Source organism: Balaenoptera musculus, chromosome 3 (assembly GCF_009873245.2).
Source record: "Balaenoptera musculus isolate JJ_BM4_2016_0621 chromosome 3, mBalMus1.pri.v3, whole genome shotgun sequence".
Classification (NCBI taxonomy): Eukaryota; Metazoa; Chordata; class Mammalia; order Artiodactyla; family Balaenopteridae; genus Balaenoptera; species Balaenoptera musculus.
The window spans coordinates 115,514,780-115,537,552 of record NC_045787.1 but is presented as its reverse complement, the minus strand read 5'-3'; the positions used below and the strand labels follow the sequence as shown (position 1 = coordinate 115,537,552).

At 52.1% G+C, this 22,773-nt stretch overlaps 3 protein-coding genes across 16 annotated transcripts; 2 read left to right on the top strand and 1 right to left on the bottom strand.

Annotated features, from left to right (window-relative positions):
- Positions 1-1,436: 1,436 nt before the first annotated feature.
- Positions 1,437-6,755, top strand: STING1 (stimulator of interferon response cGAMP interactor 1). 9 transcript variants are annotated; one of them, XM_036846382.1, is made up of 8 exons: positions 1,437-1,509; positions 1,850-2,011; positions 2,480-2,706; positions 2,837-3,020; positions 3,267-3,375; positions 4,257-4,495; positions 5,230-5,416; positions 6,009-6,500. In XM_036846382.1, the coding sequence occupies exons 3-8, from the start codon at positions 2,480-2,482 to the stop codon at positions 6,197-6,199; spliced, it is 1,137 nt and encodes a 378-aa protein (XP_036702277.1). In that variant the 5' UTR covers positions 1,437-1,509; positions 1,850-2,011; the 3' UTR covers positions 6,200-6,500. The 9 variants fall into 9 exon arrangements, 8 of the variants coding, with proteins under 8 accessions (XP_036702277.1, XP_036702280.1, XP_036702271.1 ...); XM_036846379.1 differs by having other exon boundaries at positions 1,443-1,509; positions 1,850-1,950; XM_036846385.1 differs by lacking the exon at positions 2,480-2,706 and having other exon boundaries at positions 1,850-1,950; positions 6,009-6,755.
- Positions 6,756-9,189: 2,434 nt separating this feature from the next.
- On the bottom strand, positions 9,190-11,194 carry SMIM33 (small integral membrane protein 33). The gene is made up of 2 exons (XM_036846393.1): positions 11,186-11,194; positions 9,190-9,764 (listed from the first exon to the last, which is right to left on the bottom strand). The coding sequence occupies exons 1-2, from the start codon at positions 11,192-11,194 to the stop codon at positions 9,375-9,377; spliced, it is 399 nt and encodes a 132-aa protein (XP_036702288.1). The 3' UTR covers positions 9,190-9,374.
- Positions 11,195-12,843: 1,649 nt separating this feature from the next.
- On the top strand, positions 12,844-20,574 carry ECSCR (endothelial cell surface expressed chemotaxis and apoptosis regulator). Of its 6 annotated transcripts, XM_036846387.1 has the most exons (10): positions 12,844-12,984; positions 16,266-16,301; positions 16,542-16,592; positions 16,754-16,813; positions 17,795-17,842; positions 18,472-18,585; positions 18,977-19,075; positions 19,285-19,321; positions 19,962-20,058; positions 20,229-20,574. In XM_036846387.1, exons 1-10 carry the CDS (start codon positions 12,924-12,926, stop codon positions 20,235-20,237), a joined length of 612 nt encoding a protein of 203 aa, XP_036702282.1. In that variant the 5' UTR covers positions 12,844-12,923; the 3' UTR covers positions 20,238-20,574. The 6 variants fall into 6 exon arrangements, with proteins under 6 accessions (XP_036702282.1, XP_036702285.1, XP_036702284.1 ...); XM_036846390.1 differs by lacking the exon at positions 16,542-16,592; XM_036846389.1 differs by lacking the exon at positions 17,795-17,842.
- The last annotated feature ends 2,199 nt before the right edge of the window (positions 20,575-22,773 follow it).

The window sequence follows — 22,773 nt, the reverse complement described above, 5'->3', positions numbered from 1 at the left end:
CTCAGAGCAGGTTCAAACTCAGGAAAAAGAGCCCAGAGCAGCGGCAGGCAGCAAAGGGCAGTGAGGACAGAGGAGGGTGGAAGGAGGCCCCAGGACAATGTTGGGATTTTTTTCTCTTTACAGCATACTCCAAGCATCAAACAACTAATACATGTTCAATGTCAGGAAAAGAAACCTTAAAAAACATAATGAGCAAAAAGGGAAAATTATACTAAAAATCACTCACATTCCCGCCACACAGAGTAATCATTGTTAGCATTTTTCGTATATCGTGTAGCCTTCCAGACCTTTTCTCGTGCAATGTGTATTTCTTACAGTGCAATTATACCGTTTTGTACTCTGCTTTTTTCCAATAAGAAACAATATACTAAACGTATTTAAGAGTCAACATACAAAATTACATCATCATTTTAGTGGCTACCTAACATTCTATCATAAGATGAACCACAATTTTGTTAATCAGTCCCCTATTGTTGGACATTTAGATAGTTTTTAGTTTTTCTCTGGTATAAACAACACTGGCACAAACATCTGAAAAACTGGCATCTTTGTGCCCTTGTCTGATTATTTCTTGATGAAGGATTCCCAGAAGTGAATTGCAAGGTCTACGATTCTATGTGTATTTTAAGGCTTCTGATGCATAGTGCAAAACTGGCCTATAAAATAGAGAACCATCCTCCAGGAGAAGGGGGCAGAGATGAAGCACAGATTCAGGGGTGGAACAGTGGAGCTGACAGCAGTGGTAACACCCAGGGGAGGTGGTGCTGGCCGCTGGGCAGGATACTGGAGGCCCAAGGTTGCTTGGCACAGGGAGACTTTGGGACAGCTGTGGACTGCCCACTCTGGGAGGACTCTGCTCAGGCCTTTTCTTTGGCAACCTTGACTTTCTTTGGTTCTGAAGCACTGGAGCCCTTGCCCACTGCAGGGGGTCCCTTTGTGAGCCATTGTAGGGGAGAGAAAGTACAGCGACACCTTCCACCCCTTTCTGGGAAATCAAGGCACAGAACCAGCTGGGTTTTGGAGCCACCTACCTGGTTCACGTCCCCACTCCCTCCTTTACTAGCCAGGGGACGAGGGCAAGTTAATTCACCTCACTGAGCCTCAGATTGTCCATGAGGTTAGTACTATACCTTCCTGAGAGGGTGGCTGAGGGGATTAAGTGAAACAATTTATGTAACGCTTGGCATAATGTCTGGAGCACGGTGAGCACTTTATTATTATTACTATTATTATTATTCACGCGACTGCCTTTTTGGCTGGAAGCACCAAGTTCTCTCTGAGAAGTCACAGGCGTTGCCACTTCCTGTGGAGAGCCGAAACCCCGCTCTTCTGCAGGGCTTCTGCTCCCACTAAGCTTTTTACTAGAAGGCTGTTGTTACAGGAAATAACTCTTCATTTTCCCCGCCTCCGGCCTGATATCACAATCTTCAGAAAAAGAGGATCTGCATCTGGAAATCAGAATAAAACAAGCAGGCAGGGCAGCATGGTGTAGTGTGTGTGCTTGGCTGGGTGTGTGAAATGCCTCGTGGGTGTTGGTAGAGTGGGCTTGACTGTGGGTGCTTGAGGGGCAGCCGGCGTTCAGGATTGTGACTGCAGGGAGTTTGAGGGAGTTTCTGAATGCCCTCGGTCTCGGGGATGGGCAGTGGAACGGGGGCCTTCTCAAGCTTTCTCCCTCACCCCAATACTGGGACGTGGCTCACCGGGGCCTTGGTGGGAAGGCTCTTCCTCCCTCCTTGGGTGGCAGGAAATAACCTCCCCAGCGCAGCCCAGTGCAGCTGTGGTTTGGTGAGATGCCAGGGCTGGAGTGCTGTGGAGGAAGCTTCCGTTGTTTTTAACCTTTCATTTTCAGGCTACACCCTGAGAGGCCGTCCTCGGTTGCTGGGAGCCCTTGTGCCGGGCCTTCTCTCCTTGTTGCCTTCCAGAAACAAGCTGCCGTCTGGGAGGCAGAAGGTAAGATCAGGAGCAGCCCGGCCAGAGTTCCAAGGCTGAGGCCCCTGCAGAAGCTGCAGAGGTGGGTGGCAACCTTCTGGCTGCCCTGCCCCTACCCTCTGAACTGTGGTTTTCAGCTTTGCTGACTAAGGTCCTCCTTGGGGTAGATGGTGGGGAGAGGGAAGCCCCGGTCCCCAAGGGTCCCCAGGTGGGTGGTACCTCACGGGACACTTTCAGGTCTAGGTCTGGGGTAGTCACTGTCTTCTTTCTTTGCCACACCTGTGGTCTCACTGGGCTTGGGTGGGGTGTGTATGTGGGGCGCATGCATTTCTTTCTCCACCTGCTCTGTTTTCAACAAATCTCTCTTGGATCGGAGCTCTGGGATGCTGTATGCCCAGCCTGTCCCCTCGAGGTGTCTCCAAGAGCAGCCTCTGGGTATGGCTAGGCACCAGGGAAACGTAGAGCTGGGGCAAGTGCCCAGCCAGAGCCTCAGTCCCGGAACAATAGGAGAGTGAGGGGAACACAACCATGGATTTCTTGATATCCACAGATGCCCCACTCCAGCCTGCATCCATCCATCCCACGGCCCAGGGGTCACAGGGCCCAGAAGGCAGCCTTGGTCCTACTAGGTACCTGCCTGGCGGCCCTTTGGGGGCTGGGGGAGCTGCCAGACTACACTCTCCAGTGGCTGGTGCTCCACCTGGCCTCCCAGCAGTTGGGACTGCTGATCAAGGGGGTCTGCAGTCTGGCCGAGGAGCTGTGCCACGTCCACTCCAGGTGACTACCTGCAGTACCCATGGCGATTAGGCACCCAACATGTCTCACTCCCTTGACCCCCAGCCCTGCCCCTCCTTGAATCTCTCTGGCTGAGCTGGGCTGGGGTCTGGAGCTTGGCTGTCACTTGCAGGTACCAGGGCAACTACTGGAAGGCTGTGCGGGCCTGCCTGGGCTGCCCCATGCGCCGTGGGGCCCTGCTGCTGCTGTCCTGCTATTTCTACTTCTCCCTCCCAAACGTGGCTGGCCTGCCCTTCACTTGGATGCTTGCTCTCCTGGGCCTCTCACAGGCACTTAACATCCTCCTGGGCCTCCAGGTACGACACAAAGAGAGGTGGAGGGTCTGCTCAAGAGGAGATGTGGCAAATGTGACCTGCTCTGAGCTTAGTACTGGGAGTGGGACTAGTTTAGAGGCTGGTCCTTGGATGGAGCCTATAATGGTCGGGGTTCAGCAGTGGCAGAGAACGGAGCCAAATGGCAGCAGGTTGGGTAATCTTGGGGGGAGGAGGAGGGCTCTGGTTGTTCTTCTTGGAGGCCCCACAGCCCCACCCTGCTATCCACAGGGCCTGGCCCCAGCAGAGGTCTCTGCCATCTGTGAAAAAAGGAACTTCAATGTGGCTCATGGGCTGGCCTGGTCATATTATATTGGGTACCTGCGGCTGATCCTGCCAGGTGGGCCATCCTCTCTGCCCCCATTTCCAGATCTGCAGGACAGACAGTAAGACACACAACCTTGTGTTTCCAGAACTCAATATATTTTCAAAGCATTTTCATGTCTAACAAACCATTTGATTCCCAAAGCAATCTTGTAGGCATGAAGGCTGTTATTATTATGCCTGGTTGACAGGAAGAAATTTGGAGCTTAGATCCATTAAGCGACTTGTCCCAAGTCACCCATGAATTCTTTCAATAAATTTTTGCCGCATGCTGTATGCCCTTCATGCACACTTTCTCCTTTAATTCACACCCTGTGAGGAAGGGATAATCATCACCCCTGTTTTCACAGCTATTCTGAGAGATAAAGTGACTTGTCCAAAGTCACACAGCTTAGTTAGAGGAGGAGACAGGATTGGAACCCAGGCCTGTCCAGAGCCTGGACCCTTGACTACCCCACTGGGAGCCCATGGGTCGTGTCTCATTCCTCTGACTTGCTGGTCAAGGCCATGGTTCTCCCCTGTCTCATGGCTGCCTTCCTTTGACACCAGGGCTTCCTCTAGAGGCCTGGCTCAGTGCATGTGGGGCTGCTGGCATGTCACCTCCCAGGACTCTGCCTGCCTCTCAGAGCCCTGAAAGCTGTGGTGGGAAGGAGTGGGGCTGACAGAAATCTGGACAAAGGTCAAGTGCGGGAGAGAAAGGGGTGGTGGGAGTAGGTGGAGGGGAGGGGAGGATGCTCACATGCTCTTCCCCTCCTGGCCTCTCAGGCAATGTGAGTGGATTGGCCCCTCGGTTCTCTTGCACCCACACATTGAGGGGAACAATGATGTGGGTCTCTGTCCTGAGTTGGGTGGGAGACACAGTTGGTGGAAATGACTTCTTGGGCCTCTCCACCCCAGGGCTCCAGGCCAGGATCCAAATTTACAATCAGTTCCACAATAATGTGCTACGGGGCGCAGGAAGCCACCGGCTGCACATCCTCTTCCCGTTGGACTGTGGGGTGCCTGACGACCTGAGCATGGCTGACCCTAACATTCGCTTCCTACACAAGCTGCCCGAGCAAAGTGCTGACCGTGCTGGCATCAAGGGCCGGGTTTACACCAACAGCATCTATGAGCTTCTGGAGAATGGGCAGCCGGTGAGTGTGCAGGGAAGTGGGAACGCTGGGGAGGGGTCAGGCCTAGGGACCCAGAACTCTGGGCCCTGGCCAAGCCCTGATAAAAATTCATTGCCCTTCTCTGAGCCTCAGTTTCTCCAATTGGTCCCAGGGCTGGGCAAAACTGAGCTCTGAATGACGATACTGACAAGTAACATTAATTGAGCACTTACTGCATGCCAGATGCTATTCCAGGTGCTTCATCTGACTACCTCACTGCATCCTCACTACCACCCTGTGGGGTAGGGACTGTTATAGCCCCTACTTTACAGAAGAGGAAACCGAGACTCAGAGAACCAGGGAGAAAGTGGACAATTTCACCCTGAGTATACCATGCTCTTGACCATAAAGCTGCCCTAGATGAAGGCCATGAGAATGTCTGAAGGATTTCATGTGGGTTATGGGGAACCCAGCCAAGGCTGAACCCCAGAGCCCCATCCCCAGACTTGACTTCCAGCTGGAGCAGTTGACAGCCTAGCTCAGTGGGCCTTTCCCTGAGAATCTTAGGAGGAGGATGTGGGAAGGGTAAATTTAATGCAGCCCTGGCCCTGATTTAGGAGTGGAGTGTCAGAGGCAAAGGCCAACCAGACAGTATAGACCCCATCAGGTGGCCACCTCCCCTGACTCCATCCCTACAGATTAAGCAGTGGCACTGGGGTCCAGCGTCTGTCTGCCTGGCCCCTGGTTGAGTCTGGGCTTCCTTTTACCTCCTCCAGGCAGGCATCTGTATCCTGGAATATGCCACCCCCTTGCAGACCCTGTTTGCCATGTCACAGGATGGCCGAGCTGGCTTTAGCCGGGAGGACCGGCTTGAGCAGGCCAAACTCTTCTGCCAGACACTTGAAGACATCCTGGCAGCTGCCCCTGAGTCTCAGAACAACTGCCACCTCATTGTCTACCAGGGTGAGGGGTTGATAGGCTTAAGGGCAGGAAAAGCTGGGGGCCCCAGGGGTCTCCCAGGGGGTCAGCAGGAGATATGGCAGCACCGTGCCCGGGTCTTCCCAAGTGGTCAGGGCATTCAAGCCCTGCCCCTTCCTCCCCTGGGAGAGGTCCCATCTCCCCACCGTGGGATACCTGATTGCTTTCTGAGGCCTTTGGCTATGGGTCCCGGGTGGAGTGTGAAGAGGTGGGCTCTAGGGGCCTCTCACTTCATCTAGGGTTGCTAGAAGAAGCAGATAGCCCCAGGCCAGGAGCCAAGAGTCCAGGGCTGCAGCCTCAGCCATGCCACTCCCTTGCTCTGTGACCTTAGGCAGGTATCTGCCCCTCTCTGAGTATCATCTCTAAAAGAAAGAGGGTGGAATTCTCTTGTCTCTAAAACCACTGCTAGCTCTAGGATTTCATGAAACCCTAGCTCCAGTGGCTAGGAGTGGGGAGGAGATGCAGGGAGGTGGGGGAGAGGGAGGGTTGGAGGATCCACCCAGCAAGTTCTCTGGGTGTGCTAGAGTGGGAATGTGTGAGGCCCTCACCCGCCTGCCCACCCCAACCCTTGTTCCAGAACCCGCAGAGGGAAGCAGCTTCTCCTTGTCACAAGAGATTCTCCAGCACCTTCGGCAGGAGGAAAGGGAGGTTACCATGGGCACCGTGGGGACCTCAGTGATGCCCGTTTCCTCCACACTGTCCCAAGAGCCTGAGCTCCTCATCAGTGGCATGGAACAGCCTCTCCCGCTCCGCTCGGATGTCTTCTGAGGCCCAGGGTCACCTTCCCTGAGCCCCTGGCCATCCCCAAGACTCTGGACTGGAGGATTTCTTTCTTCAGCAGCTAGAGGCCTAGCAGAGCCATTTCCTTCCATAGGGGGCCTCTCAGAGAAGGTCCTTGGACTTGACATCTCAAGATGAATCCTATGACCTTGGGCAAGTTGTTTCACCTCTCTGAGCCTCAGTGTCCTCATCTATGAAATGGGATTATAATCATTGCCCTACCTACCTCACAGGGTAGTTTTTGTGAGGACTATGGCTGTATGGGTTTTTTGTAAACTCTAAATGCCAGGTAAACTTCAAGGATCTTCCAGGTGTCTCCCATTGGACCCTCAGACCTACTCTCTACCTCTCCTCTGTCCTGGGATGACTTCAACAGGCTCCCTTGCCCTCTAGATTCCGGTCACATTCAGTCAATGGGAAGCCCCAGTGGGAGAAGGAGGGGAAGGGAAGGGTGAGCCTGGGGTATCTATTCCCCCAGGTCCCTCCCTGCAGTATCAAGGTCACTGTGGGCTCTCTCTAGACCTAAAGGACCCTTTCAGTAACCCTGTCTATCTCCAGGTCTCATTAACTTCCTCCTCCTCATGCCCCTTCAGTCCTGGCAGTGGTATTGGAGCCTCACTGATGCTCAGTCTGGAGCGCTCACTCTCACTTGTAGTTTCCTTACACCTGCCCTTTCTAAATAGTTCCCTTTTTATTTTTTATTTTTTAATTTTTTTGGCCACACCATGCAGCATTTGGGATCTTAGTTCCCCGACCAGGGATTGAACCTGCACCCCCTGCAGTGGAAGCTTGGAGTCTTAACCACTGAACCACCAGGGAAGTCCCTAAGTAGTCCCCTTTTTAAACGTTCCTCAGATTATTTGAGTATGCCATCTTTTTCTGGCCAGACTCTGACTGACACAGGCGGTTGGCCATTATTATCTGCAATGTCCAAATCTGCTTGCACAGACACATTTCCTTACAACCCCCCTCATCCTAGTACAGGGCCATGGGGTGGTAGCTATCATTTCAGTGTAGACAGAGCCCACCAGTTGGGCTGAGGGCATAGAGCTGGGCAGCACCCCCACTCCACCTGTCCTTTCAGTGCCCTTGTCTCCAGTGGGAGTCTTGGGGGACAGGGAGGGGCCTGAGCCAGCACACAGATGCCATGAGGGTTACACACATGTGTCCTGGGCAAGGGGCTGCTCAAAGAAGCAGGGGTCACTGAATAAACGTCTCCGGATGAGAGTCCCCTGGATAACTGGGGGAAGAGGGTTTGTGTGAGGTGATGGGATATACGCTGGGGACCTTGGCAGTGGCAGCTGGCCACCTGCCATACTTTGTGCTGTCAGTGTTAGACCTGAGCCATTGCAACGACACCGTGGTGGCAAAATTGCCCCCATCTGGGAGGCCGGACAGCCCATTTCTGCCACTTCCATCCATTCCGCCCAAGACTTATTCCCTCCCTCCCACCTTTGTTTTTATCACAAATGCTCAATACGAATTTCTGAGTACAGTATTACTGTGGAGAAAAACTCCACACACAGACACACATCGGCCAGAAGCAACCCACTGCTCCCAAGGATGACAGAGAGTAAAGAGAGAGCCAAGGGAGTAAAGGGGGAGACAGTCTCCTCTCCTCCCCCACTGTGCCAGCCATCCTGCCCCTGAGGATCCCCCAACTTCACAGCAGTCATTCCAACACCTAAAAACCAGCCCAGAATTAAGGGTATCCCCAACATAACCTTTCCCTATGCATCTGGCCCCCAACATGGTGCTCAGACTATGGAGTCTGACGGCCCCAGGTTCAAATCCTGATTCCACCACTTGGTACTTGTGTCCTCCTGGGTGTCTTGATATCCCCAACTGTAAATGGGGATAACAGTGGCTCCTCCTCCCAGGGCTGTTATGAGGAGTAAACAATATAATATCTGTAGGTCCATGGATGAGCCTGTAGCCCAGCACATAGTGGGCCCACAAGAAGGAGCAGCTATTAACATTAGAGCTGCCTCTTACCAGTCTCAGTGGAGGCAAGCCAGTCCTCTGCACACATTACAATCCCCGTCTCTGTTCCTCTTCATCTTCTGTTATTTCTCAGAGCCCTTGACTGTACTGGGGTCTCACCGAGGACAGTGCCCAGGGTTGACTTGTTGCCCTGAGGTGTCCCCCAGAGTAAAGCACCCAGAAGTTCCTCCATAAATGTCTGTCTGCATGTTCTTGACTGCACATAAGTGAGGCTCAAAGGTGTCAGGGAAAGGGGTACCTTTCCAGAGAGCCACTGGGAGGCTCTGTTCTGCCTTCCTGGCCTCCTGCATCTTCCCAGCCTCCATGTCCCGCCCCCTGCAGGGATCCCCACCCCTTCCTCTCCCCAGACAACCTCCATGGAGCTCCTTTTCCTTTCCTGTTTTCCCACCATCTGGAAGATTCTGGATCTGGGAAATGTCCTGGGGTAAATGCTAGGCTAGTTCTAACAGGCCAATGTGCACAGAAAGTGGGAGGTATTGAGAGCCCCCCCAGTTTCCTCTATCCCATCCTGGGAAGGCAAGATAGAGTCTTGCTCCAAGATAGTGGGGGCAATTCAAAGACAATTTGGGGAGCTATGATTGGTGCTTGGGGCTTTTAAGGGCCTTGGAAGTTGTTGGCAAGACCTGGGCCCTGACAGCCAAAGGTAAAGGGTAACAGATTTTCCTTCCTTTCCTGAGTCTCAGAGAAGGCAGACCCCTGGGTTCTTTGCCTTGGCTCTCCCTGGCTGGCCCTCACAGGCTGTGGGGACGGGTCCTCTACCAGGAGCCTCTGACATCCCTGCACAGGGGTGGGGTGGGTGGTGGAATCTTCCAAGCTAGGCTCACTTTGACACCAAAAGGGGAGGAGATGAGGAGTGGAGGAGGGAGTAGGACCTCAGAGAGGGAGGTTCAGTGGTCTGGTGGTCCCTGAAGAGGAGGGGGTAAGTTTTTAAGGGCAACTTGGACCCTGGGAATGCTCACAGCAGCATTCAAGCTTCTTTTATTTTTTGGTCCACAACAGGGCTTTCTGTATAAATACTCTGCTGAGAGGGCAGCTCCAGCTAAGTCCATGTGTGCCCTTCCGAAGCTCTGATGCCCAGGCCCCAATTTGCTTTTGCCCTAATTCTCTGTCCAGTTTCTTGTTCTGAGCCAGGTCAGGCCAACTTTCCAAAGTCTCCCTCCTACAGAAATGTGACTTCATCAATGCTGAACCTGGGCCCATCTGGCACAGGGCAGGAGTCAGAGCCAGGAGGTTCCTGCTGGGCATCTTCGTGACTGTCCTGACGGCCCAGCACTCGCCAGCGGGTGAGGGAGATGCCTCCCTCTGGCTTTGGGGATGGTGGCTCTGTGGCGAGAGTGGCATGGCCCTTGTGTAGCCTTGGCCCAAAGTGGACTGCCACCACGATACAGACTGCCAGCAAGACAAAGGCAGTGACAATGACAGTTAGCAGGGGCAGCCCGACCCCTTGAGGTGGTTCCCAGGTCCCGCCCAGCACCTCCGGAAGCTGCCTCTGGGGCACCTGCCCCGCTGAGCCGTTCACAGCTGCAGAAAGCCAGGGATGGTGGCCAGCCTGGGAGGGAAGCAGCAGATGGAGAGGGTGACATGGGCACATACACACAGAAAAAGACCAAAATAGAGAGAGATAGACACCCAAAGGGAACTGAGAGAGAGAGAGAGAGAGAGAGAAAGAAAGACAGAGAGACGGTAAAGACAGAGAGAGAAGTGAGAGACAGAGAATCACAGAGATAAACACACATAACAATAGAGAAAATGAAAGAAAAAGACAGAGGGGGATACAGAGAGAATGAGAAAGATACAAAGAGAGAGACAGAAAGAAAAAGAGAGAGAAAAAGAGACAGAAGTGAAGATAGATGCAGAGAGACAGAGACAGAGGGGGAAAAAAAACAGAGATAAGGCAACAAGGTCATTCGGAAAGGGACAAAGAGAGGGGCTTTATTACAGCCTGGCATATAAAGTTTGCCTCCTCCCCCCCCCACCCACAACCCCCTGCCAAGTCCCCTCCCACTGCTCTCTCTTCCCAGGTCTTCAGCAAAATTCCTAAATAGATCCTATGTCCTGGGTCAGGAATCTTAGCACACTATGGGCTGCTGTCCCATGCCCTGGCCAGGGGGGCAGTGAACAGCTATTCCTTAAAGTCCCAGGAAAAAGGAGTCATTGTGTCCAGCATCTTACGTTCCCACTACTCTCCACACACACAGTAGGAAGAGGGGTGTACCCCGGGGAGAGGGAGAGAGGAAGAGGAGGCATGAACCCCAGAGACTTGGAGTGAGGCAAGAGCTATACCCCAAAACACCCCACTCAGAATCAGGTTCAGGGTCCTGGAGGGGAGGGAATGGCCAGTGTGGATTCCTGGCTTTGTCCAAGATGGACTGAGGAGACCCCACGCCAACCTCTGTTCTCTTTCAGGGTCTTCTACCAAAAGCTGGGGGTCATGATCCCTACCTCTGTCTGTCTCTATCCTGCTAAGTATTGAGAGGGGGTTGGGGGATTACCATCAAGGTAGCAAACCTCCAAATTGTAAGCCCCAGAGCTGGCGAAGTTATCACAGGCTCAAGAAACTATCTCCTTAGTCTTCTCTTCCCCAGCTGGACCTTGAGGAGCAGACCCTTGAGGTGGAGCCCCTCCCCTAACCCTGAACCCTCAGCCTGGCTATCCCCATGGCTAGGCACCTGGGGTCCAGGAAGGGCTGGCCAGGACAAACCCACTCCCTTTAGTTCCTGAGTCACACTGTCCACCCCATCCCTCCCCAATACCTGTCCCTTGGCATCTGGAAAGCTCAATACCTACCTCCCCACCCTGCTTGAAAGTCAGAGCTCTCTGGGGCCCAGGCCACAGAGCTCCCAGGTCAGGGGGTGGGGAAGCAGCTCCGGATGTACGGGGGGAAAAAGGGAAGCACAGGCTGGTGAAAGGCTTGGGGCCCCTGGGGGGAGTCTCACCAGCCTGGCGGGAGGGGGTGAGCTGAGAATCTACCTGATGCATTGTCCCGCTGTGCAAGGCTCCCTCGGGACTGGCGGCCAGCCGGGCAAAGGAGAACCTGCCTCCCCAGCTCGGTCCCTACCCGGAGCTGCCACGTCTATGGGGCTTACGGGGCACACACCCTCTGCACACGCAGCCTCAACGCTCTCTCCTGCGCTTTTACTTCCTCAAACATCTGGACTACCCTGAGCCCAGCCCTCAACTCTGAGAGTGCTTTGATCTTACTCCTTGGCACGTCCTTTCATGCCCCCTACCAGCTTCAGGAGCCTAGGTCTGCCTGCCTGTCCCTCCTCCACAAGATCCCAGGCACTTGGCCAGCGCCTTAATCCCGCCCCGCCCCCCACCAGGACTTGCCTGCTCTCTATCCCAACTGATTCCTTGAAGTCATTATCTTTGATTTTTTTTAAAAAAGCGATTTCTCAAACACACTGGAAAGTGCAGACTATAATATACTAAATCTCTCTGGCCCAACCACTAGTTCTGTTCATCTCAATAGTCTGTCACATGATTTCAAAAAATTTTAAGGACTAAAACATTACAAATAAAATAGAAGCCCCACTCCCTGACCTCTCCCCTCCTTCTCACCGTAGGGATAAACATCTTGTTGAATTTGATATTTATCATTCCCATGCAAGGCATTCTTTTCTCTTTGGGTTTTTTCTTCTTTGACTTTCACAAATATGAATTCTGGTATGTCTCTTTGCACTTGTCTATAACTTCATTTGTGAATGTGTGTGCTTTAATGCATCCAAGTCACAAAAAGTGCCCACCAGTCTCTCCTCTCCCCGGAGACAGTTTATAAAGGATAATTTTTGGTTCCCAACTAACTCCATGGGACCAGCCATCCCTCAATCTGTCCCTCGCTGTGCATGCACCACCCTCTATTCCAGTCTGGAGACCAGGAGACGCCCCAGGAACTCCCCTCACCCAGTGATTTGATCCCAGGAAGTAAGATGTAGCTTCCTGATTCCTTGTCTCTCAGCCCAGCTGCTACACACCCTAACGTTTAGGGACCCCACTCAGACCTCCAAGCTCGCTTAAGCTGCTGGTCATTGGACTGCTGACTTGGCCGGCAGAGCGAGTGCAACTGGCTGGCTGGATGCTAAGGACAGGGTGCTGCTGGAGCACAGGGAACACCTGACCCCAACGTGAGGGGAGGGCTGAGGGAGGGATGCTTAGAACGTGGTCCTCTTGTTTTTCTATTCAGAATAACAGTAATGTTTGTAAGGTCTCCCTGAAAGATGTAGGGAGTCCCATCTGCATCCGGAGCCCTGAGGAGGGAGAGGCATGTGGAGGATTCAGTCTACAGAGGGTGGGCGGCCGGTGGGCCGAGCTATAGGGCTCAGTGAAACAGAGTTACACTCCAAGAAAGCCTCCAGGTGGTGTACGGAGGGACCGATGGATCCCCACGGAGGGGAAGAGAGGGGGCACGGGGCCAGGTTGCTCTCGCTGGCTTTTGGGCACAGGTCCTGGAGGAGACCACGGTGGCCCTAGCCCAGGCCACGAGGAGCCCGGGCGCAGGCGCGGCTGTTTCAGCCTTACATCCTCAACTGGGCTGCCGGGCTGAGCAGGGCCCCTGGAGCCAGTCCCAATCTGTTTCCTTCTATTCTTTGACAGGAAGCTCTGGAGAGTCAGCCCCCACCCCCATCCCGCCCCAGCACTCCCTCTCTCTTTTCCACTATGGACAGAGCCTCCGCACAGAGGCTGCCTGCCTGCCGCAGACCCAGCTGACATGGGGAGCGTCGGAGAAACGCAGCTGTGCTGGGCCATCCTGGGCTTCCTCCTGCTCCAAGGTAAGAGGCACCTGCCACTGTCCTTCAGCAGCTCCTCTCCTGCGGCCGGCAGTCCTGGGCGCCTGTCTCTCCTTCAGGACACACACCACACAGGCTCTGCATCCAGGGCTTCGCTCACCCGGAGGGAAATTCCAGAGCCTTTTTGTGAAGGGGATCACTTGGCTTGGGAGCTGGTCATTCCCAGGCAGCGGTAAAATAGAGGTATGGTTAGACTCTTTTGTGGGACATTTTCCAGGGTGAACTGGGGCCCCCGGAGAGGCTGGCCCCCTGAAATGTGGGAGGTGACTGTCTTGGTGTGAGGTTGAGGCTGGAAAGCTCCTTCCAGGGTGTCCTAGCACAAAACTGTCTGTACCTTGGCTTTACAGGTGATCTTTTTTCTTCTTTCGTATGAGGAGTAACAACCCGGGATTTCCAAATATTGACTTTATGCTCAAATCACAGGAAGAGGGACTCAGGTTAGATACAAAGAACCATTTGCCAAAGAAGATGTACGCATTTCATCTAGGAGGCCAGATGAAATGACCCCCAGAGGAAATGACCTGGGAACAACACCTCTCAGACAGAGCTCTGCTAGCGGATGAGTGTGAAGCAGCTCATAAGGGGTCCTCTAATTAGGGAGCGGTTTCTGGGAACCATGAGAAATCCAGGAGATTCTGACTCACAGGGCAGAAACTTCCCTTCGGTCATCCCTTCCCCACCCCCACCTCACCCTCCACAGGTCCTCTGTGGAGGATTTATGAGCATGTGCTCAAAGCGGCAGAAGGGGGTTCAAGAGTATCTGGATGGGGAGGGAGGATGGCGGTTTCTTGGCGGTGGGTGAGAGGGCTCGAGTTCCCCAACGCTCTGTCTCCTGGAGAGGTCAGACATTTTTCTAAAAGCCCAAGGACTGGGGATAAAACTCTGATCATCCCATTCCTATTCCCCCCACCCCCTCCCGGGAGGATAGAGTCACACATCTGATCTGGGGCTGGGGGACTAGGCTGCCGTAGAAACCTCAGAAATGGCAGAGGAGGAGATTAAGAGGTGAGACCCACGAGGGGACATTTTCACAAACCTAGGCTTCTCCCAGCTTCCCTACCTGCTGTTCTGTCCCAGCCAAGCTCCAGGGTTAGGAATGTCCTGAGTGATTCTTCCTGAGCTACAATCACCCTTGAGTATCCTAGCCGCTCATCCCAGGATCTCACAGCCCTCGCTGTTTCCTTCTTTTGGTGGACTGGGGAATCTTTTTGAGGATATTCAGGCCCACAAAGAGACGTGACTGTGGAGACACAGATTGAGGGCAGACTTGAAACTTGGAGGATTGGAGAGAAGGGGGCAAAAATTTAAATGTCCAGAATTTCTTGAGCATGAACTGTCAGGCCCTGTGTTAAGTGCTTTATGTGCCTTTTCTTATCCTCACAATGACTTTTGGGCTACTAAAATCACTTGCATTTTAAAGAAGAGAAAACTGAGGCCCAGGTCAGACAGTAAGTGACAGAGTCAGGGCTTGAACTCAAGACCGCCAGACTCCAAAATCCATGAGTTTAACTACTAAACTATGCTGCTGAGGAGAACAGTGTGGTGGTGGTGAAGAGGGGGAATAGAGAGGCTGGCAGCGAGTGAAGCAGGTAGGGATTAGGGAGGGGAGACAGGAAAGTAAGATATCCCTGTGCCTAGTGGTCAGAGGCAGCCCGGCCTATAGAAACAGATGCTCCCCAAGTCCCTCCTCACAGAGGAATCCACTGTTGACAAACTGTTCCGGTAGGGGGAGGGGAGACAGGAGACAAAGAGAGAGCAGGCCACTGGGACTCAGAGCTTGTGACTTTGGAACTCCTTCTAAGACACTAGTTTTGCTTCTAGATAAATGCAGGAAGGCAGTGAACTGTGCCTTCCCACTAAAAACTAGTTATCACCTTATAGAGCAAAGATGGTACCTTAGATATGCTTGATCAATAACTGATAGATTTTTTTTTTTAAGACATGCCTCAGATTGAAAAGTGTTCACCCAGGGTGATTCCCCAGCTGGGAAGAGTTCTCTCTAGGCTGGGGCACCTAGAAGTTTTAACTCCCCTCTTGACTGCCCCACCCAAGGAGGGAATGGGGCTATGAGAGATGGTGACCTGGAAAAACACAGCCCTGGCTTTGGGCAAGCTTGGGCTTGGAAGCAATTATTTCCACACTATCCAAGTGATAGCCCCATGGAGGAAGGCAGTGGCTGAAGAAAATAAACTAGTGGGCTGCCCCAGGCTGGGCAGGTCCCTGGCCCTCAGCAGCCTCTGTTCACCGGGGCCTGGGCTCCCAGGCTTGGTACTTCCCTGATGATGCGGGGCTGAGGGAGCAGGAGGCCAGGCCAGCGGCTGCAGTCCCAGCCCAGCTAGTGGAGGACGGGAACCCAGCTGGGCGGCTCCACTTCCCCACGTTGTTTTCCTTTCACATTGTTCACAGGTTTCAAGAATGATTTCATTGTGGAAAATGAGCAAACACAACCTGACCTTTCAGGTCCCACGCACACAGGGGACACATATATGGACACACAGCACACATGCACATCTGCGTGGAGGTCCGCAGGCACACTCATGCACACACACAAAGGAGAACGAGGCCTTGTGACTGGGGCCTCCTGATAATTGCCTCTTCCCTGGGTTTGGCTAACAGTGACCATTTCTGAAGTAGCCTCTACCTGTTAGAGTAAACTGGTGGCTCGTTCTAGAATTTCCTTGCCTCCTGTACGTACCTCAGAACTTGCTTCCTGTGTAGGCCCTTACCTCCAGCTGGAGGGGTAGAGAGACAGCCCAGGTACCAACCCCAATCCCTCACCTCATCTTATTCACCACATCTTTCCATCCCCTTCCCTTGGGACAAGACCAGGATGACAGTATTCACAGAAAAGGGATGGCTCCATGGTAGTGTAGTGAGAACGTTAGCTAGAGACCTGGAGTTCTGGGTCTTTGTCTAGACGTGGCAGTTCACTGGCCCTCTGTCCTTGGACATATCACTACTTTGGAATAACCTTCCCCTGCCCTTGTGTCAGGTCGGTATATAACCCATGTGGGACTGAAGAGACAGGAAAGGACTCTAGGACACTGAACCATGAGGTGGTGGCGATGGTGTGATTGAGTCACCGTCTCAGAGGAAGCCAGCGCCATGAGCTGGAGTCACATCCTCTAGCCTACTGCCAAGGGTGTCTGCCTTCTAGCGTGGGAGGCTGGAAGCCAAAAGGCCTGGGTTCTTCTCCGGGGCGGGGGTGAAGGCTGGGCAGAAGGCTCACCAAGCTAGTCTACGTGTTCTGCTTTCTCTTGCAGGCCACAACTCCCAGCCCGCGACAACTAGCCCTCAGGGTAAGACCAAAGGCACAGGGCCTACTCCAGCATTCTGGCCTGGGAGCTGAGGAAAAGTGGAAAGAGCTCCAGGCCTGTTTGGCACTAATCTTTCACATGCCTTGAGAGAGGAGAGAGATGACAGGTTGGGGCGTGGGGTGGGGGAGGAAGAAAGACTGGAAAACACCAGCTTAGCGAAGGAGAGAGGCAGATGGAGCAATAGGAGGCAGCGGACCCTCAGTCTCAGATGATCTGTTTCAGGAAACTTCAGCAGTCATAGTCCAACCACAGAGCCAACTTCCCCCCAGACAGGTGAGTGAGTGTGGGTGCCTAGGGGCCAAGACCTGCCCCTTGCCCAGCCCTCTCCCCAGCCCTTTAGATCTGCTTGGAGCCCAAGGGTTCTCGGGTGGGCTAGGGAGTGTGGTGTCACCAAACCTGCCCCACCTCCAGCTGCCCTCCACTTGTACTTGCAGGAGACGGTCCTTCTGCAGAGCCCAACTACTCAAGCCCTCTGTCCAGCACCGGCATCCCAGGTACTCTGCCACTCAGATTACAGATGCCATTCAGGGAGGGTCCAGCGAGGAGGCAGACACAGTCTCTGCTCTAAAGGACAATACAGATAAGTGGAGGACCAGACAAGCAAATAGGACCTCATATTGACAGTTACAAAGCAGGGTGAGAAGGGCCACGATGAGCGTAAGCCGAAGGTGCTATGGGAACCAGGGCAACATTAGCCACTTCAGACTTGGGGGCCAGACATCCCAGAGTGAGTGATCTCTGAAGCTGAGGCCCAAGAAGGAGTTAATCCGATGAAGACTGTGGGGTGGAGGGTGGTAGGGCATATCCCAGGGAGAGGGAACTGCAAAGGTAAAGGCCCAGAGGAATTGAAGGCAGATTCGGGGCTAAAGAGCTTCCCTGCGCACATGCTGGTTGAGGCCCTAAGCAGGCCACGCATGCTTCCTAATCTGCAGCAGCTCCACAGAAGCCCTCACGGGTCTCCATGGAAGCCAGTAAACCCATGACTCTGAGTTCAAGCGCCGTGGCTGGTCACCCCTGTCCTTGCTGGGACTGACTTGGTCCCAGCCACAGAAGCACACGTCAGGACTCCATGAGTACCTGGGACTGCGGGTGAAAAGCCCTGGGTCATGTCTGGCTGGGTTCCTTCTTCCCGCCTCGGGAAGCCCAGGTCCTGCCCCACAGTGAGGGTTCTCAAGGCTAGGATCCACACCAGTGGTACCCTGCTTTGGGAGAGAGGTAGAGAGGCTTGAGGTGGGGGGGAAGTGGAGACAGGAACTGGTCTCAGTCAAGGTAAAAGGAGCCTGGACTCAGGACTGATAAAGGCATAGAAGGGGTAAGCTGGGGGTAGGGGAACCCAAAATGTTGGAAAGGGAGACACAAAAGGCGGGAAAGGGCTACACGCTTCTCAGGGCAGGTTGGCCTTCACCCAGCAGCATGGGAGAAAACTAGGAGGGGGTGGATACCCTCCATCTGGGCCCTCCTGTTTCATGGTGCAGGCACAGGTGTCCCAAGCAGCGGCAAGAGCAGTGGCAGTACAAGCAGAGGTATGTCCTGTCTGTGCTCACAGTGAAGAGCACCCTGACCCTTTCTCTCATCCCAGCCCTCGGCTCTGGGGCCTTTTTACACTTCCAGACTTAAACTTAGGAGTTGGGTGAGGATAAGGAAGTGGAATAGCAATCAGGCCTGCAGTAAATGTGTTGAAGTGGGGCAGAGATGGGCGACCATACCATTTTTTAAGAGCACCAGAAACTTGTGCCCATTAACTGGCAGCCTGGCTTGTTAGGTCAGTGCCTGGGGACAAACATCTGATGCCCTTCCTTCCTTCCGCCTCAACCTTTGGCAAAACACAGATGGCTCCCCCTTGCCCGGTCTGGCTCCCTATCTCTGCAGCATAAATCCCTTTCCTCTGGACCCCACGGGTGTGGTGGGAAGAGCATAATGAGAGAAGCATCCTGAATTTTCTGAAGTCCTCTGGAACTAGGAACATGAGCAACCAGCAATGCTCTTCACGTGATCCCACATCACCCAGTTCTGAAGGGTGGGAGGAAGTCTTTTTGGTAGGGCATGAGTTCTCTCTGCAGTCCTCTAACTGGGGGAAGTGGGAGGGGGCCAGCTTTCTCACATAGACTGCATCAGTCCCTTCGCTGATACCCCCATCCCTACTCCCTTTTAGACACCTCTCACAATGTTACATCCAAATTACCCACCATGAGTTTGAGGACGAGAGAAGACTCGACCATCCTGCCCAGCCCCACATCAGAGACGGTGCTCACTGTGGCTGCATTCGGTGAGAGGGAGGAGAAGGTGGGGAGTGGCAGGGGACCTCACGCCTGAGCTGACTTGGACTCTAGGTCTGGGAACACAAGTTCAAATCTTGTCCGTTTGGTTTAGGAGGGTTTGGCTGATGAGGAAGACGCTGGTGGGATGGAGCCTCCGCTGGCCCTCCACTCAGCTCTTCTGGACTCTGATGGGCTCCATGTTCTTAAGGGAGGATGGGGCAGGGCTGTGGAGGCAGGAATAGCAGGCTGAGAGCTCATTCATTCAACAGAGGAGGGGAATTCACTTTACTCCCAGAGCTTGTCTACACAGCACTTAGCTGGGAAGGGAATTTGGACTCCTGTTGCCCTCTTCCATCCTGTCCTCTGCTTCTCCTTCACCCCATCCTTCTCCCTATTCAGGTGTTATCAGCTTCATTGCCATCCTGGTGGTTGTGGTGATCATCCTGGTCAGTGTGGTCAGTCTAAGGTTTAAGTGTCGGAAGAACAAGGAGTCTGAAGGTACGTGCCCTGACCCTCAGGGTCCCCTTTGCCTCTCTTTGATGAGGGACCCAGAGCTAGATTCTGGAACTGACACCCAGCCTGGGGTTGAGGGAAGGAATGGCACCACTAGGGGAAATGGGAGGGTCCACTGGGTGGGCTTTGAGGGGAAGATTGGGCTTCTCAGTTACAGCCTGTGACCTCCAATCCGTGCCTTTGGATTTTTACAGATCCCCAGAAACCTGGGAGTTCGGGGCTCTCGGAAAGGTAAGACTGTCAGAGGTGTAAGGGAAGAATCATCTACTGACCTCTTACTCCCCCATTCCAAGAGGGACCAACACTTCCTGCCTTCACACACACACACACACACACACACACACACACACACACACACACACACACACACAGAATCCTGACAGCCTCACCGAGACCAGGGCTCGGGCAGGTGATGGACTGGAACGCTTCAGCCCCAAGGCTAAGTCTCTATAACCCCTTCATGAAAAGTCCAGGAATTCAGATTCTAATATACTCCTTAAACAAGAAGGTACTTATTTAAGGAACCACTTGTTGAACACCTTATATGTGCCAAGCACTATGGTAGAAATTTTTGTATATCTCAGATTCTTAGAGGAGTTCTTCAAGGCAGATATGACTGCATTTTACACATTTAAAAAATTAAGACTTAGGAGAGGTTGTAATTTGGTCAAGATCGCACAAGTAGTAGGTAGCAAAACTAAGATTTAAACACAAATCTTTGGGGCTTCAAAGCACACACTCATTTCATTATAGTCCACCACCAAAATAAAGGTTTCTCAAAACAAAGGTTAAGTTTCACAACCCCCCAATTCCTTGATCCCCATTGCCCTATGGCTCCTTCTGTCTCTAACCCATGTTCCCTTCCCCCCAGCTGCTCCACAGCCAATGGAGAGAAAGACAGCATCACCCTCATCTCCATGAAGAACATCAACATGAATAACAGCAAAGGATGCCCCTCAGCAGAGAAGGTGCATTTTTCCTGGTTCCTTCCTCCCTTCTCCCTCCTCCTCCTCCTTTCAGGCTCCACTTCCTTAACCAGAAAGGAGATACTTTCAAAGATCCAGGCTCTTCTCTCCTCTTCCCTACCCTACCACTCCCGGTTAACTTCATCCATCCTCATTATGTATTTATTTTGCAGGTTCTTTAAAAGCGACCTTGGGTCCCTGTGGATCTGACGATGATGCAGCTTCCCTGTGACTGTAAGAAGGAAGGCGATGGGATGGGTAGAGGCAATAAACTAGATATGTTATTTTATTGTTTCACATCTACTCCCAGATCTAAAGGACATTAGCATTCCTCCAGATCTGGGAGCAAGCTGCCAGCCTGAGAGACTCTTTCCCACGTGGGCAGTCACCCTAGAAACACAGCATGCTCCTCCCACCATCTCAAAGTCACAGGGAGGAGGAGTCTATAGGGCCAGAGCAAGGAAAATGACAGTGAATTGGTCCTTTCTATTTTGCATTAAAATCATTTTCTAGCCTGCAGTCTAATTTCTTTTAAGGTCTATGTTCCCATGGGTATTTCTTAAGAGAGTGTTCTAGCAGCTCTGGGGCCTCCTTTTGTAGGTAAGGCACGTGTGCAAGTTTCTACCCCTGTGGGGAGCTCTCTGAGAAACCTGGGAGGTGGAGAGAACTTTTTGTCAGGTCTGCCTTGTTTCACCTGGTTTATTAAGTAGTGACGAGGACTAACCACTCCAATAGAAGGGAGAGAAAAGGAGCTGTAAACAGTGATCACTGTCACCAGTAAAGAAGTTTTAAGTCTGGAGAGTGAGAACATGGGACACACAACGCATTCTGATTAGAAAACTCCAGTGATGAGAGCTGAATAATATAAGGGCAAATGCCCTCTGCCTGCCCAGGTAGACTTGCCTCATTTTGGTCCTAGCTGTGGGAATAGCACTGGGAAGGTTTGGAGCGAGGATAGATCTGTGACTTCGTAAACCCAAATCCACTCCCTTTGCCCCACATAACTATGATTTTTGTGTCCAAGACACAGAATGATGGCTCACAAACACTGTAAAGTTGTTTCAAGAGAATAAGAATGCAGTTATCTTAGTCATCTCTACCATGACACTGGTTTAGAAATGAATCTTGGTTGGGGAGAGTCAATGGAAGAGTCATCTGGGTATGTATGCATGGAGTGCAACAGGCATCTGGTTGATGGCAGTTTAGAGCATAGATTACCCATTCTGAAGGAACCATATGCTATTTTTTTCTGGATTTAGACTCTGCAAGGAGAGAGAACGCTTAGAACAGAAAGTTTCACTCTACTTGTCTCAGTGAAACTATTAAAGTGGCCTGAAGAAACCTACTGGATTCTAAAATCCTCTAGGGCAGAGGATTTTATAACCTGCTCATGTCTGTAGCTCCTATGTGGTACACTGTGCTCAGCACATCAGAGATCATGAAAACTGGATCTTGAGTGCAGGAAATCTAGTCAAAAGGCTGGGCTCTGCCACAGACTTGTAGCTTGATTTTGGCGAAATCATCCCAATCTCTGAGCCTACTTTCTTACTTTTAAAATGAGGTGGGTAGACTACCTGGCCTTCACTATCTTTTTGGGTTCTTATATTTTACAGTTCTATAAACTCTAGATGTAAGAAAAAATAAACACAATCTTTTAAGTAGAGATCGCTCTGGGTGGGAGCCAGAGACAAGTCTTGGGTGACTCTGGGACTTAGATTCTCTGGACTTAGATTTTCCTGCGCGTTCATGTGTATTAATGTGGAAGAATGATCCCGACCTGGCCCTGTCTCTCTCACAGGCTACTTGGTAGGTAAAATGGAATAGTAAATGTGGAGACACTTGGGAAGTAAAAGCACTAGCTGGCAATTGCAGCAGACAACATGGAGTACCACCACCCAGGTTCCACTTCAGGATCAAGACCCTTGATCTTGAATTGCTGGGAGTGTTGGCTGCTGAGGGCTCATAGCTGACTGATGACCAGTTGATGGGGTGGGGAGGTGGAGATGAAGACCTGGACCCCTTGCCTCAATTTCTCCCTCTGCTTAATCCTGCTTCCCTTATTCCTCACAACTGTAGTTCCAGGAGCACTCACCAATAAACCTTCAGCATGTAAATCTCAGAGACTCTATTTCTTGGAGTACCCAACCTATGACAGCAAGACTATAGCATTTAAAAAAATAATTCAGATATATTTTATTTAAGCCACAATGCAAAAAGCATATGACTTCCAAGCCAGTTCCAGTACAAAAATCCATCACTGGGACAGAACTCTGCAGGTGACCTAACAATGTCTAGAAGTACTGGATTCTGTTTGAATTGTTATTGTTATTCTGACTGCCATGGGTACTTAGTTCAGATGCTTATCATGCTGGACTAATTAGGTCAAGGACATGGGCTTCGTTCTAGGTAAGTTGACGTCTTCCGTATAAGGCCACAAACTTCCCCCTGACTCTGGACAATGTCCTGCAAACATGAGCTGTTAGTCCTAAGGTATTTATATATGGGAGAGATGGGGTGAACTTGTATTAATATGAGATTGAAAGGCTTTTACCCTGAAACTGACATTGCAATACCACATTAGCCATGTTGATTTTCCTGTTGCCAAATAACTACCCTTTGTGAAGGGGTTGAGGATGAATTCACTTAATGCTGAATTCTGCTCTCTAGCAAATTATATTAGACGGGGTTCTGCTGGAGGATCCTACTACTTATGTAAAT